The 16,926-nt window shown below is 39.8% G+C and overlaps 1 protein-coding gene across 1 annotated transcript in view; it reads left to right on the top strand.

Moving 5' to 3' along the window:
• Nucleotides 1–56: 56 nt before the first annotated feature.
• LOC143290591 (ATP-dependent zinc metalloprotease YME1L-like) overlaps nucleotides 57–16,926 on the top strand; it is a 32,221-nt gene continuing 15,351 nt past the window's right edge. Inside the window, 15 exon segments of the mRNA XM_076600174.1 lie at nucleotides 57–202; nucleotides 3,170–3,352; nucleotides 4,637–4,799; nucleotides 5,430–5,537; nucleotides 6,492–6,595; nucleotides 7,782–7,889; nucleotides 9,375–9,525; nucleotides 10,045–10,133; nucleotides 10,404–10,494; nucleotides 10,973–11,032; nucleotides 11,933–12,025; nucleotides 13,101–13,233; nucleotides 14,312–14,374; nucleotides 15,506–15,618; nucleotides 16,401–16,445. Of these exon segments, the coding sequence (XP_076456289.1) occupies nucleotides 164–202; nucleotides 3,170–3,352; nucleotides 4,637–4,799; nucleotides 5,430–5,537; nucleotides 6,492–6,595; nucleotides 7,782–7,889; nucleotides 9,375–9,525; nucleotides 10,045–10,133; nucleotides 10,404–10,494; nucleotides 10,973–11,032; nucleotides 11,933–12,025; nucleotides 13,101–13,233; nucleotides 14,312–14,374; nucleotides 15,506–15,618; nucleotides 16,401–16,445 (1,543 nt within the window). The 5' untranslated portion in view covers nucleotides 57–163.

Here is a 16,926-nt window from a genome sequence, read left to right as displayed (position 1 = left end):
TTGATAGTGGACCTGACAAATCAGAGCAGACTACAGAGCGGCGACTCGGCCTGAGGGGAAGTCGTCGACCCGAATGTCGGTCCGGAGGTTTACGTAAAACAGTTTTTTACACAATTTCTTCTTCACCTTTATCCGAAAGCAGAGACTGACCGTCGGAAAAAACATGGCATCTGCGTTTACTCACAGCACACTGCAACCACAGGTAATGGACAAACGAAATTATGTGTTATTGAAAGCTTTTCTCGACCGCATGATGACATTCACGACTTGACGTCTGCAACTCCTGCTGCATCTCACTCTGTTTCTAATGAAACGACTGTCAGGACAGATATTTGGTTCTGGGTCAGGTCTATATTAGAATATTAATTGTCATTCTTCACGAAACTGAACAATCAACCAACACACTCTGACACATACACACTGACATACAGACGTGTTACATGATACGTTGAATGTCTTAGTTTCAAGACTGTATTCATGACGCAGAACAGCACACTCAACACACAATGTGTAATATCCAGCCACACATATGCGCGCGCGCACACACACACACGCGCGCACGCGCTCAGAAAGCACATCTTACTTTTTTACATTGACAAGACAAAGATATCCTTTGTCATTTTTTTTTATCGTACCCTCCTTAGTGTTGTTTCTTTTTCACCATGCATGGTGAAAGTCTGCCAACTAATATATATATATATATATATAATCTTTGCGTAAAAGATGTAAATAATCTTGGTACAAGTAATTAATGAAACTGAAACCTTGGACTTTCAAAAGGCATTTGATAGTGTCCCTCATCAGAGACCTTAAAACAGAAGCACAAGGGATCACAGAAGAAGTATTTTGCCAGCACACTGAATCCAGAACTCCCTCAGAAACCGCAGAACATTGTCAGTGGAGCTCAGTTATGGCATTTCTTCTTCTTCTTCTTCTGCGTTTCTGGACTGCAACTCCCACGTTCACTCATATGTATGCGAGTGGGCTTTTATGTGTAAGACCGTTTTTACCCCCACCGAGTAGGCAGCCATACTCTTGTTTTTGGGGGTGTGCATGCTGGTTATATTCTTGTTTCCATCACCCACCAAAGGCTGACTTGGATTACAGGATCGTTAACATGCATATTTGATCTGCTTGCGTACATACATGAAAGGGGTTCAGGCACTAGCAGGTCTGCACATATGTTGACCTGGGAGATCAGAAAAATCTCCGCCCTATACCCGCCAGGCGCTGTTACCAAGGTTCAAACCTGGGACCCTCAGATTTTAAGTCCAATGCTGTAACCATTCGGCTATTGCTCCCATCACAGCAGTTCAAGGTGACAAGTTGAATACTCCAGGGGAATGTTTTTGAGCCTGTGTTATTTGTACTCTAAATCAATGATCTGCAGACATTGTTCATGGCTCAGTCCATGTTTTTGCTGATGACACAGGCTTCATGGGGAGTGATGAAGAAGGTGTAATAACTGCCTTGGGAAGGATTCTGAAAAGACTAGAACACTGGCTCATGGAATGGCTCCTGAAGTTCCATCCAGAGAAATGCCATGTAATGAAACTAGGCAACAAGAATTCAGAGACCATGATCTACCACATGAATGCTAAAAACAAAGCTGAAAGGAACTGTGTCCCATACTTCTGACAGAAAGCGAGGTTGAGGAGGATCTTGGAGATCATATTGTCGCAGGGACTGCTGCCAAGGCAAACAGGATAGTCAGAGTAATCAGAAGAACTTTTGACTACCCCTGCACAGATCTATCTCTTTGTGCAACTCTACAGTAAGTTCAAGACTCCTGTTACACCAATCCTGGAGTATTGCCACTCGGTTTGGCAGCCATTCTGGAAAACACTATAGTGAGGTGGAAGACATGCAGTGGCGAGCAACAAAACTCATTCAGTCATTGCATCCTTGGAGTTGAAGGATAAGCCATTCCCAAATAATGAAAGAGAATAGCAATCCTGAAATTACCCAGCGTTGAATATCAGTGGCAACACTACGATATGATGGACCTTACAAGTTGATCCACAGAAACTACAAGATGTGGGGACCTCAAGTTGTATGCTCCAGCAGTAGAAAAATCAAGGAGAACAGTTTCAAGCCATGTAAATCACAATGTAGATTGAATATGATGAGCTCCTTTTTCTCAGGAGTTGTCAACATCTGGAACAGTTTGCTGCTAGATGTCAAGATGGCGCTAACAGTCTCAGTGTTCAAGAGCAGTCTTTATGCCCACTGGGTCACTATGCCCACACTTTATGATCCAGAATGTTAAGAGTACTAGTACTATAATAGGTAGTCCATGCATGCCACCAAACTGTGTTCTAGCAGAACATCAAGAAAGCCAGACAGGCCTATGAAGACAGACATCTATCTAGTTCACGTGATGTAATTATTTGGATATTCTAGGTTGGATTTTTTTTCTTCTTATTCTTTTGGGTAAAGGGGTTTGGTGAGTTATGGACTACGGATGGAGAATGAAAAAATAGAGCTATTTATAGAGCTATTTTTTTGTGATTGTTGTCATTTTGAATAAATCATTAGGTGCTTTCCATTCATTGATTCAGTGTTTAATTTTTTGTTATGTTTTTGTTTTTAAACCACTTAGTTGTCTGATAGTGTTTTCCTATAAAATGTACACTTTTTTCTTATGCTACCAATTTACATTGTACAGCTGTTTGTGAAAGATTACTTCTCTTGAATCTTTTTTTCTTATTCAAGTTATTGCTGACAGTAAAAAACTGTTTACTTGTCCAGGCTGAATTTTAAAGTTTGTAATTAAGGACTTGTTCTATTCTATTACTTATTTATTTATTAAGTTATTAGCAAGAAGAATGCAAAGCTCTTTATTTTTAGTTGAGAAAAAAAATTTTCAGAACAATATGTATTATATGTAGGTGTATTTGTTTGTGTGTACACATGTGTGTTCATATATAGTTTTCATATACCAGCAGATGTTTTATAACATATACAGTTCATTGTGCATGCTTTGACACATTATTCAAACTGAAAACTGAACTGGTGCATGCATACATGTTTATCACTTTATTGGTTGATGGCTATAACTTTTTTTTTTTTATTGTAAACACCAGTATCCCTGCCTGGGAGGTGTGGGCATCATTGTGTATACTATTGTTATTGTTACATATATATTATTATCATTATTATGCTCCAGGTGTTGGCAGCAGTGTCTCAGCTGTCCTCGGTGTTCAGTGGCCTGAGAACCCTTTCACACTCCTCTGTCCGACGCTCCCACAAAAAAGGGCAGTTGTCGACCTCCACCAGTGAGGCTTCCTCATGCACTCCGAAAGATTGTCAGCAAACAGCCACTGAAGAGTTGGTCTTCTCAGCTCAGCTGGTGAGTCATTTGTGACTTAAGTGTTCTTCAGTGTAGCTTCTATTCATGCAGTATGATTTTGGAAGTTCTGTTTTTTCTTCTTTTTCGTTCATGGGCTGCAAATCCCACGTTTACTCGTATGTATAGACATGTACACGAGTGGGCTTTTATGTGTATTACCATTTTTACCCCACCATGTAGGCAGCCTTACTCCATTTTTGGGGATGATTTTAGATGAAATTGTGACTTGAGTGTACTTGTGTATGTGAATGTGCGACACTGTTGGTATGCTTTTTTTTTTCTTGTGTGTGCTCTTGCGTATGCATGTAATATTCTTCTAATGGTATCACTATTGATTTAATCAATCTTCTTATGAATCTTAGTAGGAGACAAGGGTGTAAGTGGTAAGTTGCATTGTAAGCTTTTGCAGTAAGACATTGATGTATCTGAATATGATTTTATCACTGTTATTATTATTAATGTATTTAAAAACTAATAATTTATTGTATTATATGGTATCAAAGATGTACATGTTCAGAATGATACCAGGTGTTTTTAGTTTTGAGACAGTGAGATATTCAAGATGAAGATTTATATCAGATGTAAATAGCAAATCGTGTCAAGGTCATCCAGTGAAAGACTTGCTCACGTATATATATTGTAAATCCTGTGTGCATGCATGTGCATGCTTGTGAAGACAATATGGAACGATAATTGTTCCAGTCTTGCAGTAGTTTACCATTGTTTCTGGCATATTGTTGATCATGATCAGTTTCAGTTTCCAGGATGTGTCAAAGCGTGCAGACTGATCCATATACGTTACACCACATTTGCTGAAAAAAAGAAAATAAGAGGAGATGCCAGAAACTCACATAACTGAACATGCTGATCAGGCCTTGAAAGCCCTGCGTAAGGTAAAATATTAACTTAAGAAAACAACAAAAAAAAGAAAATTTATTTTTAAAATATGATAACAATAATAACAATAATAATTATGAGAATGATAATATATAAGTATATAATTGTAAGTTTAAAAAAAAAAAAAAGAAGAAACAAGTTTTAAATGTGCACACACACACGCGTGCACACGCACACGCTGATGTAAATACCCTACATGCGGTTCACACACACATAGCACATCACTGAGCCGGACCATGCATGCACATGTACACACATACAAACACACCTATGCATGTATATGAATGCATACACACACCTATAACATTAACTCACACAAATGATATATAATATATTTTTATGATAATTTTGTTGAGTCCTAAAGTATAATGATTGAAACATTTTCAGCCTGAGCTGCTACTGTCTGATGGGGGTATGGACAGTCTACCCAAGAACTTGACCGTTCCGGACCTATGCAGGGCACTGGCAAGCCTGAAGGCCAAAGAGAACGAGTCGTCACCTTGGAACCAATCACATATATCTGCCCAAAGCTTCTTTGAAAACAAGACCGGTAGGGGTGTGAACTTGAGCAGGGAGAGGGTCAGAAGTTAATTGTATCCAGATTCAGAGAACCTCTACCAACAAAAACTCCCACGTTCACTTGAATGTTATATGTTATGTATGAGTGGGTCTCGACATGTATGACTTTTAACACAGCCATATTTATACCAGGCAGCCATACTCCATTTTTGGGATTGTGCATGCTGGGTGTTCTAGTATTTCAATAACCACTGACATGAATTACGGATTCACTTATACATGTGTACCTTTTATCTTTTGAAAACAAAGGTGGATCATGCACTTGCCAGTCTGTTGACCTAGGAAATAAGAAGAATATCTCCCTTAAACTGACCTTGACCACATCTGCAAAATTTTCAGTTGAGCAAAAATTGGTCACTCCCACTCAAGTTTGAAGTAATGCCATAATTTGCTTTTTGCACTTTTCTTTTAATGCCTTTGCAAACACTGTCAAGAACAAAGTCAGTTATAGGAAGAGTACGCATGGCTGTTCTGTATTCATGTGTTTTGATACAAAAAGTTGTGAAACTCTCAGTGCTTGTAGACTGTGTTAAGCTAATATGAAAACTTTTTATTTTTTGTAAAACATAAGTAGTTACAGCATCAAGTGAATATCTTCCAGGTTTCCCTGCCACACAGTTGATCCGAACACAGGAGACAGGGGCTGTCCTCCATCTGATGCGAGATTCCAAAGTGCAGCGATTGTTTCGGCGCACATTTGCCTCTTTAGGTTCGTCCATGTTTCATGGTAGTCTTTTGTTGTGATGTGGTATGTTTGCACTGACTACATCTGATCCATGTTAAATGTGTGTGTGTGTGTGTTTATGAGGGTGTATGCAAGGGTGTGAATGAATGTGAATATAAAGATATGTGTGTGTGTGTTTTTGTTTGTGCTCTGTTTGCTTGTTTGAATTTCCTCACTTAACTTCTGGTAAATCTGTTTTGATTTTGCTTATAATACTAACTTTACGGGAGATAGGTGAGTGGATGAGATAATGGTGTTGCATTTTGTTTAATTTTGCTTCATGTAGGGGAAGAGGAGTAGGAAAATCTTCACGTTTTTGTGTGTGTGTGTGTGTGTGTGTGTGGGGGTTTTTTTTGGGGGGGTTCTGTATAGACTGGATCTTTCTTTGCCTCATCACCCTTCTCCCCACTTCCACCTCACTTTGTCTCTGTCCATCTTCTCTGCCTCTTCTTTAGTGTATAATGTGTTAACATGTTACGTTGTAATGTAAACAACCAATGTGGAGGCACAATGGTCAAACTGGTTAGGTGTCACTCTTCTGTTCTGTTCAGTTCTGTGGTGATCAGAGTTAGAGGTGCTGTTTCGGCACGGTGTTGTTGTGACTGTGGGAAAGGCACTTTACTCCAGTTTTCTTTACCCCGTCCAGATATGAAAGATGGGAACCTGGCTTTGGTTGGGGAAGGTTTCAAGTGGCAGAAGAAGAGAATACAGCATTGTCTTCCTGTACTACGCCCTGGACATTGATGATTGTTTCACTGTCCCTATGGCTGTGAAGATTATAGGGTCTTTAACTTTTTTCCTCGTTTTTTTTTTTTGTTTGTTGTTGTTTGTTTTTTTGGTTTGTTTTTTGTTTTTTGGGGGTTTTTTGGGTTTTTTTTCCTTTTTTCTTTTTATATGAATACATGATGAATTGCATTCTGTGTCTTCTGTTTGCCACAGCCACGCAGCAGCGGAGAGGCTTCAAGACGTTACACTCTGAGCGCAGTGGAGGTCTGGGGAAAGACAAGCCAGAGGACAGTTTTGTGGAGGACCTTCGCTCCAGCGTAAGTGTTGCTTTGAAGTGTAAGAGTAGTTTTCATCGTCTTGCGGCGAGTGTTCTCAGTCTCAGTGCAGCTTGCTAAGCAACTGTCCAGCCTAACAAACATGGTCTCATGTGCAGCATGCACTTGGTGCGCTGATAAAGAACCCATGGCAACATAGGTGTTGTCCTCTGGCAAATTCCAAAGGAGAGATCCACTCTGAATGATGCACGCACGCACGCACACACACATACACATCTCTCTCTCTCTCTCTCTCTCTCTCTCTCTCTCTCTCTCTCTCTGGACATATATGTATATATATGTATGCAATGCCTCACAAGCGCATTGGGTTATGCTGGTAGTCAGGAATCTGCCTAGCAGGTTTTGAGCAGCATAAATGATTTTGTCCGAATGCAGTGACGCCTTGGAAATCAGACAGTTTTCAGCTGTCAGGGTTCCAGACCTGCCATCTTCCATGTTTTAAGTGTAGCATGCTCTGCTGAGCTTCAGAATGCTATGCTCACAATAAAAATGATTAGCTGAAATAGCTAAAACCCTCCAATGTCTCTTCTTCTTTTTTTTCCTTCAGTAACAAAAATGATAGGCTGAAATAGCTAAAATTTCGCATTATCTCTTTTCTTTTTCCTTTAATAAATTGGTCAGTGCCATAAGGGAATGGAATTATCAGGGAAGGAGTCAGCCAGAAACTCAGCCTGTGACGTAAGTGGCACAGTACTTTCAGTTTATGAGAATTTTCATTCGGTGGCTCATGATGGGTCTGAGCCACTTCAGCTCAGTGTACATTATTCCCCGCTTTCATTCTAGAGAATTTAGCTGTTCCCTCCACAAGAGAATGTCTGCGAAAAGAGAAACCAGTGATAAATTGACATTGACAGCCAAGGAAGGGACATTTGCCCCAAGCTTTAGAAATGCTACCACGAAGCCTGCTGCAAATGATACATGTGTATTTGTCCTTTTTGAGTTCAGATCACTGTTTGCACTGTGTGTTGACTCAAAGTGTCACATGGGGGTGTGGGGGGGGTTAGTATATGTGCGTGTATAATCATGTGTAATGTGTGTGTGTGTGTATGTACATGTTTGTGTGAGTAAAATGTGTGTGTGTGCATGCATGCGTCTGTTTTGTATCTAAGGTAGCTAGACATTAATTTAGTTCTTTGTTTAGATTTGATGTTGTGTTATCTATTTGCAGTTAACAAGTAAAATGTTCCGGCAGAAGGCGAAGCCAAGAGCCACTGGTGAATTCAACAAAATGGTCAGCGCTCACGATGCACACCCTGAGGTTCAGGACAAGCTCAAGGTCAGTGTCTCTGTCTTGATGATCCGGACTTCACAGAAAGTTCAGGAGCATTCCATAGAATTAATTGATGTTGATATGGACAGTTGTATAGCGACTGTCTTTTCAGACACAGGTCATTTGCACGGGCTTCCTACTAAGGCAGAGCTGAGTGAGTGCTGCCTTTCAGTACCCGTTCATTTCCTGTTTCATTCAGGCTAAAGTCGCACATGCACACACGCACGCCATACCACATTACATACAAGAGAGATGATTTAAGTTATGCAGGTTGCATATGGTCTGCCACTGACATCTCATATATGTAACAGCGGCTGTTTCAGGCACACATGCACCTAAACAGCTTGAAAAATGTGTTTGAAAAATCACTGTTTCATCGAAACATTCACAGTTTCAGTGGTTTATAAACAATAGCTGTGTAAAAAGAAGAGGAAAAAAAGGCAGGGCACATGCAAGAAAGAAACCCTGGTTATGATTGATTGATTGATATGGATACTTACATAGTGCCTATCCTCGGTCAGAGACCAAGCTCTAAGCACTTTACAAACACAGTCATTTACACAACAGGCTGCCTACCTGGGTAGAGCTGACTGACAGCTGCCATTGGGCGCTCATCATTCATTTCCTGTGTCATTCTATCAGATTTCAGGCACGCATACCTACACACTCACACAAACATGTAACATTTAACATTTTACGTGTATGACTGTTTTGTTTATTTACCCCGCCATGTAGGCAGCCATACTCCTTTTTTCAGGGGTGTGCATGCTGGGAATGTTCTTGTTTCCATAACCCACCGAACACTGACATGGATTACGGAATCTTTAACGTGCGTATTTGATCTTCTGCGTGCGGTGCCCATTACCTGGGCTGCATACAAGAAGAGTACAGCAAGATCCGAAGTGCTTAAAAATTTTTTGAATCCTGTAGTTTGTGAAATGGGTTGTTGCTTCACTAGACTTTTGAGTGGTGGTCTGGACACAAGTCAGTCAGCTGAGATGGTGAACCAAGGTCCCATGTACAGCATTCTCTTAGCACACATGGTACCAACAGCAACTAAAGGGTTGTCTGTGGCAAAATTCTGAAGGAAAATCCTCTTGTTTTGGAAACAAACACAGTAGAAGACTGAATGAAAAAGTGACATGATCTCCCCAGGGAGAGCAGCCCAAACCTTGCACAGAGAAATCTGTCATGTGACAAAGATTAAACAGTACACTTGAGGATAAACTCATTGTCATTCAGGTGAAACAATAAATCAAGGTCCTGTATGCAGCACACACTTTGTGCACTGGAAAAAAAAACCCTATGTTGTCCCCTGGAAAAATTCTGCAGAGGATAGGCACACATATATATATTCATGCACGCAAGGCGTTGAGTTATGCTGCTGGCCAGGCATCTGCCCAGCAGATGTGGAGTAGCACACATGGCTTTGTCCGAACACAGTGATGCCTTCATGAGAAACTGAAACTGGGTGTGTTATTCTGTGGACAGGTGGCCTTTGCTGAAGGATACCACGCCAAGGAGAAGACGGAGACTGAATCCAAGAACACGCTAACAGGGCGGGCGTTCCGCATGGTGTTCTACCTGTGTCTGCTGTGGCTGGGCATCCAGATCATCCAGGTGTTCACCGCTGTGGGAGGAGGTCAGTGTGTCTGTCTGTGGATGGGTGTTTGTGTGTGTGTGTGCTTGCCTGTCTCAGTTTCTGTGGATTGGTGTTTGTGTGTGCATGTGTGTGTGTGGTGGTGGATGTGTCTGCATGGGTGTTTGTGTGTGTGTTGTGTTATAAGTGGAAAGGTGTTTGTGTGTGCGTGTGTGTGTGGTGGTGGATGTGTCTGCATGGGGGTTTGTGTGTGTTTTGTGTGTGTGTGTGTGTGCTGAGGTATGGTATGTCTGTATGGTTTGTATGTGTCATGTGTGTGTGTGCATCGGTGTGTATGTTAGTGCGAGTGTTTCTGTTTTGGTATATATATTTGTGTGTGTGTGCATGTGTGCACTTTGATCTTTTGATTCTGCATTACACAGTTACAATGCAGCTTGAGGGAATCTGATCTTTACTCAAAAGCCTTCATAATACTTGTTTGTAGAGCAGCATGGGTGGTTGATATTATATGATGCACTGTTTTAACGCTAACATTTGCTGATTGTTGTGATTGTTGTTCAGGTCCAGTGCGTGGTTTGGGGGTCCTCAGCCGAGAACACTTTGAGGTCAACCCTGAAGAGATTCATGTTAACTTCTCCGATGTCAAAGGAGTGAGTGCATATCTTTACATTTTATTTTGCTTATTTGAATGTGTTTCAGTTCACTTTTGATTTGGATTTGCTGAAGAGAACAAGCTTTCAGACCAAAAAAGACAACATCAGAAATGTCAGCATTATGTGTTTTTTGAAAGAAAGGTACTCAAAGTCAGTCCTTACTGATGGATTTGATTTGTTTTTGTTCTGTTGTTGCCATGCCTTGGTCACACGCATGATGTTCACACAGATAGTGTGATTAACAAATTGCATCCAAAAAAACTTCAGGTGGAGGAAGCAAAACAAGAACTGAAAGATCTGGTGGAGTTTCTCAAGGACCCAGAAAAGTTCACAGCTTTGGGAGCCAAACTGCCCAAAGGTGAGTCACACAGTTTTTTTTTTGTTTGTTGTTGTTGTTTTCGTCTTATATTGTCAGACTTTGTAAGACCCAGGCTGTGACACACAACTGAATTGACACCTTTTATCGCCAGACTTTGAAAGACCCAGGCTGTGACACACACCTGAATTGACACCTTTCATCGCCAGACTTTGAAAGACCCAGGCTTTGACACATAAACAACAGACCTGAAGGAATCTGGTGAACAGTTTTGTGTAGCGCCCTGAAGATCCCTCACAGAAGTGTTGAGGGAGAAGAAGACTTTTTTTTTTTTGGTTTGGTTTCAGAAAGTGTAAAAGGTATCGTGTGACTTTTCACTTTACGTTTGTTTTTGTTTTGTTTTTGTTTTTTGTTTGTTTGTTTTCTTTTCTTTTTTGTCAGGGGGCCAGGAGGGGTGTTGTTCTTTTGTTTTTTCAGATATCTTTAATTTGAAATGGATGTATTTATGTTTTATTCGCAGGCTGCTTATTGGTTGGTCCTCCTGGGATTGGCAAGACACTGCTGGCCAGGGCTGTAGCAGGTAAGAGCCTTTGGGTTTTCTTTCTTTTCTGCAGTTTTAGATTTATGTTAACCCAAACATCTGTTGAGGTGTGGAGGATGTAAGAATACAGCATCATCGAAAACAGAACGAAATTGATAATAACTTTTGCATCAAAAATAAGATAAATGTGTCCATTCTTTCATGTATATAGGAAAGTGTCCAAAGCAACATTTCAAGTTTTAATGTATATACTAAGTCCCTATATAACCTGTTTGCCTGCAGATAAAAGCTACGTAACAAAAATATATACTTTGGACATGCATATTTATCGACTTTGGACATGAATATTTACCGGTTAGCAGTCCTTCTTTTTTTTTTCTTTTTTTTTTATATAAATAACCTCCAGGTGTTCTTTATTCTAGTACTTAAAGTTATTTAAACTCCTTCTATAATGGTAGAATTTAAGGTTGATACAGGATTTAAAGCCTTTTTTTTTTAATTGTAAAATATGACATGCCTTTTGTAAGGCCCTTCCCCCACCCTTTAAAGATAACTGTAAAAATTGACCCTGGTTGGTTAAAGTTGATAATTTTGGGTCTCACTTCAAAAAAAAAAAAAAAAAAAAAAGTGGCAGTGATTGATAAAGCACAACAGCAAAATGTTCCACCCGAATTCAGGTTGAAATATAACATAATGATTTTTGTTTTTTAATGCCAATATATCTTCCACCCGAATTCAGGTTGAAATATAACATAATGATTTTTGTTTTTTAATGCCAATATTATCTTCATGGCGGCTGAAATCAAAGTTCTGGTAAAAGATTTGATTATCAGCAAAAGAGCTGCACATTTTACAAGCTGATATCCAAAGAGCACCAAAAGTGGAATGGGTGACAACCTGTGATTGTGTGCGTGTGTGTGTGTGTGTGTGTGTGTGCAGGGGAGGCTGGAGTTCCATTCTTTCATGCATCTGGGTCAGAGTTTGATGAGGTTTTCGTTGGAACTGGAGCCAAAAGAGTCCGACAGTTGTTCAGTGAGTACCCCCCCACCCCCCCACTCCCTCTCTCTCTCTCTGTCTGTATCCTTCCATCTTTCTTCCTCTTTCTCTTTGCCTTCTCTCTCTCTGGCTCCTTCTCTCTCAGGAAATCTTTCTTGAGAGAGGGGGGGGGGGGGGGAGGAATGACAGAAAGAGAGAAAGGAATGGAAGGAGACAGGAAGGGAGGCATCTATCATCCCCCTCTCCCCTCACCTTTCTCTCTCTCTCTGTCTCTGTCTCTGTCACTCGAACTTGATTGCTTGATTCCTCTCGCTGTCCATGAATGAGTGGATCAACCATCCTTTTTTGAATGCAGTCTGGTAAAGTACTTTATTGATGTGTGATGTTGGTCTCTGTCTGTTGCTGCCTTTGGCTTTCAATCTAAGGGTCCTGGGTTCAAATCCCATTCATGGCAGCTAGTGGGTTAAGGACGGAGATCATTCCTATCCCCCAGGCCAACATGTCTGCAGATGTGCTTGTGCCTCAACCCCCTTCATGTGCACAGAAAAAGATCCAAGGCATGAATTAATGATGTGGTAATCCCTGTCAGCATTCAGTAGGTTATGGAAACAAGAATGCACCCAGGGTATGCACCCCAGAAAATGGAGTATGGCTGCCAAGAGGGCAAGGTAAAAACAGTGATACAGGTAAAAGCTCACTCATACATGTAAAAGTGAAGATGGTAGGTACAGCCCACAAATACAAAAAAAAAAAAAAAAAAGATGGCCTCATTTGCTTTGTTTTTTTTATCACCCAATTTGTGTGTATCACAGCTGGACATATGTTTGGGCAAAAAGTAATGCCGGCCTAGAGAGAAAAAAAGTGAAAAGACTGTTTATCAAACCTGATATGAATAGTTTTGTCTGTCAAGTGTTAACAAATGTTTTTTGGTGGTTGTTTTTTTTCTTTTTTCTTTATACCCAAATGAATGTGTGATTGATGTCTTAGTATTTGAAAGAATTATTGGATTTGAAGGATGTGATGTTTTTTTCTGTTTTTTTTTTTACTCTGTAATAGTTGACCAGTGCAAATGAACATATCTGATTTTTTGTGTGTGTGTGTGTGTGGACAGCTGCTGCCAAAATGCGGTCGCCGTGTGTGATCTTTATTGATGAGATTGACTCTGTGGGTGCCAAGAGGACCAGCTCTCAGATCCACCCCTACGCCAACCAGACCATCAACCAGCTCCTGTCGGAAATGGATGGGTCAGTGCATAGTTGAGCGACTGTCTGTCTGTCTTCCTGCCTGCCTGCCTGCCTGCCTGCATGTTCCAGTCTGCCTCTGTCTGGCTGTTCTTTACTTCTGCATCCTTTTTCACTTTTCACCACCTCTGATATTTAACAAGGAATGAGGGAGGGAGGTGGAGGCTGGGCAGGTAGAGGGAGGTGGTGAGGGGGTGGGAAAATAATAAAAAGAGAGACAAAAGGGCTATGAAAAAGAGTGAGTTAATGTATGTGCGGTGTGTGTATGTGTGCGCGTGCGTGCATGCGTGTGTTTCCTTTGTTCTCCTCTCTCGTTGTTCAGGGTGTACCTTTCCTTGGGTCTGTGTGCCATGTCAGTCCCAGGTCCTCTTTTTTTCACGTTGTCCATCCACATTTTGAGTCAGTTTATCATGTTCTGAAATAAAGAGCATAATGCTCCTGGGTTTGGTTTTGTTCTGAGTGCTTTGTGGATGGTTTTCTCTTTTTTCTTTTTTCTTTTTTTCTTTTTTTTTTTTTTTCATTTTCTGAAATCATGTTATTACAACTACAAGGTATGACAAGGACAAATAAACACAGAAAGTCTATGTGACACACAAGATTATAAGGAAGCAGGATTAACTACAACTTTTTTCTGAACAGAAAGGAGGAGGGTGGCAGAATGGTTCGGATGCTTATCTGCCAGCACAGTATCTGTGAGGGCCTGGGTTCAAATCCCTGCCTCGCCCTTTCTTCCTAGTTTGACCTGAGAACGAAACTGTGTCTCTAGTCGTTCGCTTGAGATGATAAACCGAGGTTCCATGTGCAGCTTACACTTGCACTGAAAAAGAACCCTTGGCAATTTAAGTGTTGTCGTCCGGAAACATTCTGTAGAAGAAATCCACTCTTATAGTTAACACAAATATATATATATATATATATATATGCATGCACTCAAAGCCTGACTAGTGTTTTGGGTTATGCTGCTGGTTAGGCAGCTGCTTTGCAGATGTGATGTATCACATATGGATTTGTCTGGACGCACTGACGCCTCCTTGAGAAGAAACTGAAATCTGAACAGAGAATGTTGGCTTGGCTGTTTCAGTTTCACCCAGAATGAAGGGGTCATCGTACTGGGAGCCACCAACCGAAGGGACAACTTGGACCAGTGAGTGTTCTGATTCCAGTCTTACAGTGTCTTTCGTTGTTGTTTTTGTTTTCACTTGCATGAATTTATATTACTGTTATTAAAAGAAAGTCAGCATCACATGAAAGAAACAGTATTGATATCAGCCCAGTTTGATCCCACGCATTTGTTGCCAGAAATAAGCACAAAGCAATTTTTCTTTTAACAGTTGCTGATGTGTTTTTTTTACACTGCTCAATGTTTAAAAATCATACAATAGGTAAATTTTTTGTTTCGTCACGCACATGCTCATGCACATGTACACACACACACACACACACACACTTCATTTATTCCAAACCCAGTTTCCAGTGTGTCTTTTTTGTTTGTGTACTTAAACTTCAGCTTGTATTTGACTGTCAGTGCTGAAAGCAAGAGTGTCTGTTTGTCACCTTACATGATATTGTGAAGAAAGAAAAAAAAGTGATGTAGAAGAAAAGAAATAATTATTTGATTTCATCAAAGAGGAAAACGTAGTTAATACATATATTAAAAATGTTTGAATTAAACTTAGTTATGAAATGACAGATATTTTTAAAAGTATCTGAGTTTAATTTAGTTTTAAAATGACCTGCATTAAAAGTGTTTAAATTTGATTTAGTCATGACAGTTCTGTGTTAGTTGTTTTGTTTTGTTTTTGTTTTTTGGGTTTTTTTTAAGAAAGTACTTAGGTTTGTAAAGGTTTAAAAGTTTGGCTTCAAAATTGGAAAAAAAAATTTCTTCAAGTATATTGATAATCTGTCCATGAAGTTTTATGTTTCACTTTTGACATCAGATTTTAGGGTTCCAGGCTCAAATTTTGGTGTACATGAATTAGAATCTACTCTTGCATTAGTGGTGTGTGTGTGTGTTTAAACACAATTTAAAGTGTACATGAATTGAAATGTATTTTTGCATCAATGGGGTTTTTGTGTACATGTTTTGTTTTCAACTCATTATTGAGTAAAAATGAATATTTTCTTCTTTTTTTTTAATTCTTATTTTTTGTGTAAATAAATTGAAATAGATTTTAATGTTAGCATTTTTGTTTTTGTTTTTTTTGTGTTGGAGCTGGAAAATTGTGTTCTTATAATCTTAAATGAAGCTAAGTTTTCACATCTGTGCGACATGCAGAGCATTGCTGCGTCCAGGCCGCTTTGATGTGGAGGTGAGAGTCTTCCCCCCTGACCTGAAGGGCCGGAGGGAAATCCTTGAATACTACATCAGCAAGATCAAGAAGGACCCAAGTAATTTTGTTTTGAACAATAATTGGTTGTCATAATGAAGTGAGATCAAGGATGTTCTGTTTGGGGACACACCTCCTTTAAGCTAAGACTACTTTTCTTTGTCTGTCATTTTCAGTCTCTGGCTTTATTTCTCTTGTCTTTTCTCTTTTCCATTTTCAGTCTCTGGCTTTATTTCTCTTGTCTTTTCTCTTTTCCATTTTCAGTCTCTGGCTTTATTTCTCTTGTCTTTTCTCTTTTCCATTTTCAGTCTCTGGCTTTATTTCTCTTGTCTTTTCTCTTTTCCATTTTCAGTCTCTGGCTTTATTTCCCTTGTCTTTTCTCTTTTTCATTTTCAGTCGCTGGGTTTATTTCCCTTGTCTTTTCTCTTTTCCACTTAGTGTTAGTTTCAGTTTCAGTCTGGTTGTCTTTCTGCCTGCCTTGCCTGTGTCTGCATATATTTAATGTGGTTTTTTTTCTCTCTCCTTATTTTACTATCCTCTTTTCTGTGTGTGTGTGTGTGTTCCTTTCACAATTTATCTCTCACCCTCTGAAAACAACAGCAGATATGTCAGTCAGCCGATGTACTAATTAAGTAATATCTTCACCATTGAAAATGAAAATTCATTCATTCATTCTCTCTCTCTCTCTCTCTCTCTCTCTCTCTCTCTCTCTCTGTGTGTGTGTGTGTGTGTGTGTCTCTGCCCCCTTCATTTCCCTTCTGATTTCCTTCTGTACACACATTATTTACTGATGAGTGTCTAGGAGAGAACTGAAGTGGAGGACTGTGCTCATGGTGTGTGCAGATATTGATGCAGACGTTCTGGCCAGGGGGACCTTTGGCTTTACAGGTCAGCCACACTGTTGTTTTGTTGTAGTTTTAATGTGTGTGTGTTATTGGTTTTTTTGTGTGTTTTTTAGGTGTTTTTGTGTGTTGTTGATTTGTGTCATTTTTTTGTGTGCGTGTTGTTGTTTTGTGTGTTTGTGTGTGTGTGTGTTTTTTGGTGTGTGTTTTGTTGTTTATATCTGTGTGTTGTTGTTTTGTGTGCGTGTTGTCATTTTTTGGGGAGGGCAATTTTAGTATTAAAGAAGAGGAAGGGTTTGTATGAAAAACGGTTTGTCACTCTGAATTCATGGAGTAAAAACTTTTCAGAATGACTGGAGTTCTTGGTGTAGACATCAGGACAGAAGAATCTGAATATTAAATTTCAACATCCTATTTTGTAAGATGCTAACTTGTGAATTTGTGTGCCCTTATAGAAGCAAGAGTTGCTGTACTTGTTTATTGTTTGACCCTTCATTGCTGCATTGGGCAAAATTCTGTGGGAGAAA

Source organism: Babylonia areolata, chromosome 15, assembly GCF_041734735.1.
Source record: "Babylonia areolata isolate BAREFJ2019XMU chromosome 15, ASM4173473v1, whole genome shotgun sequence".
Classification (NCBI taxonomy): domain Eukaryota; kingdom Metazoa; phylum Mollusca; class Gastropoda; order Neogastropoda; family Buccinidae; genus Babylonia; species Babylonia areolata.
The sequence above is the reverse complement of the archived record's forward strand: the minus strand, read 5'-3'. Positions and strand labels throughout refer to the sequence as shown.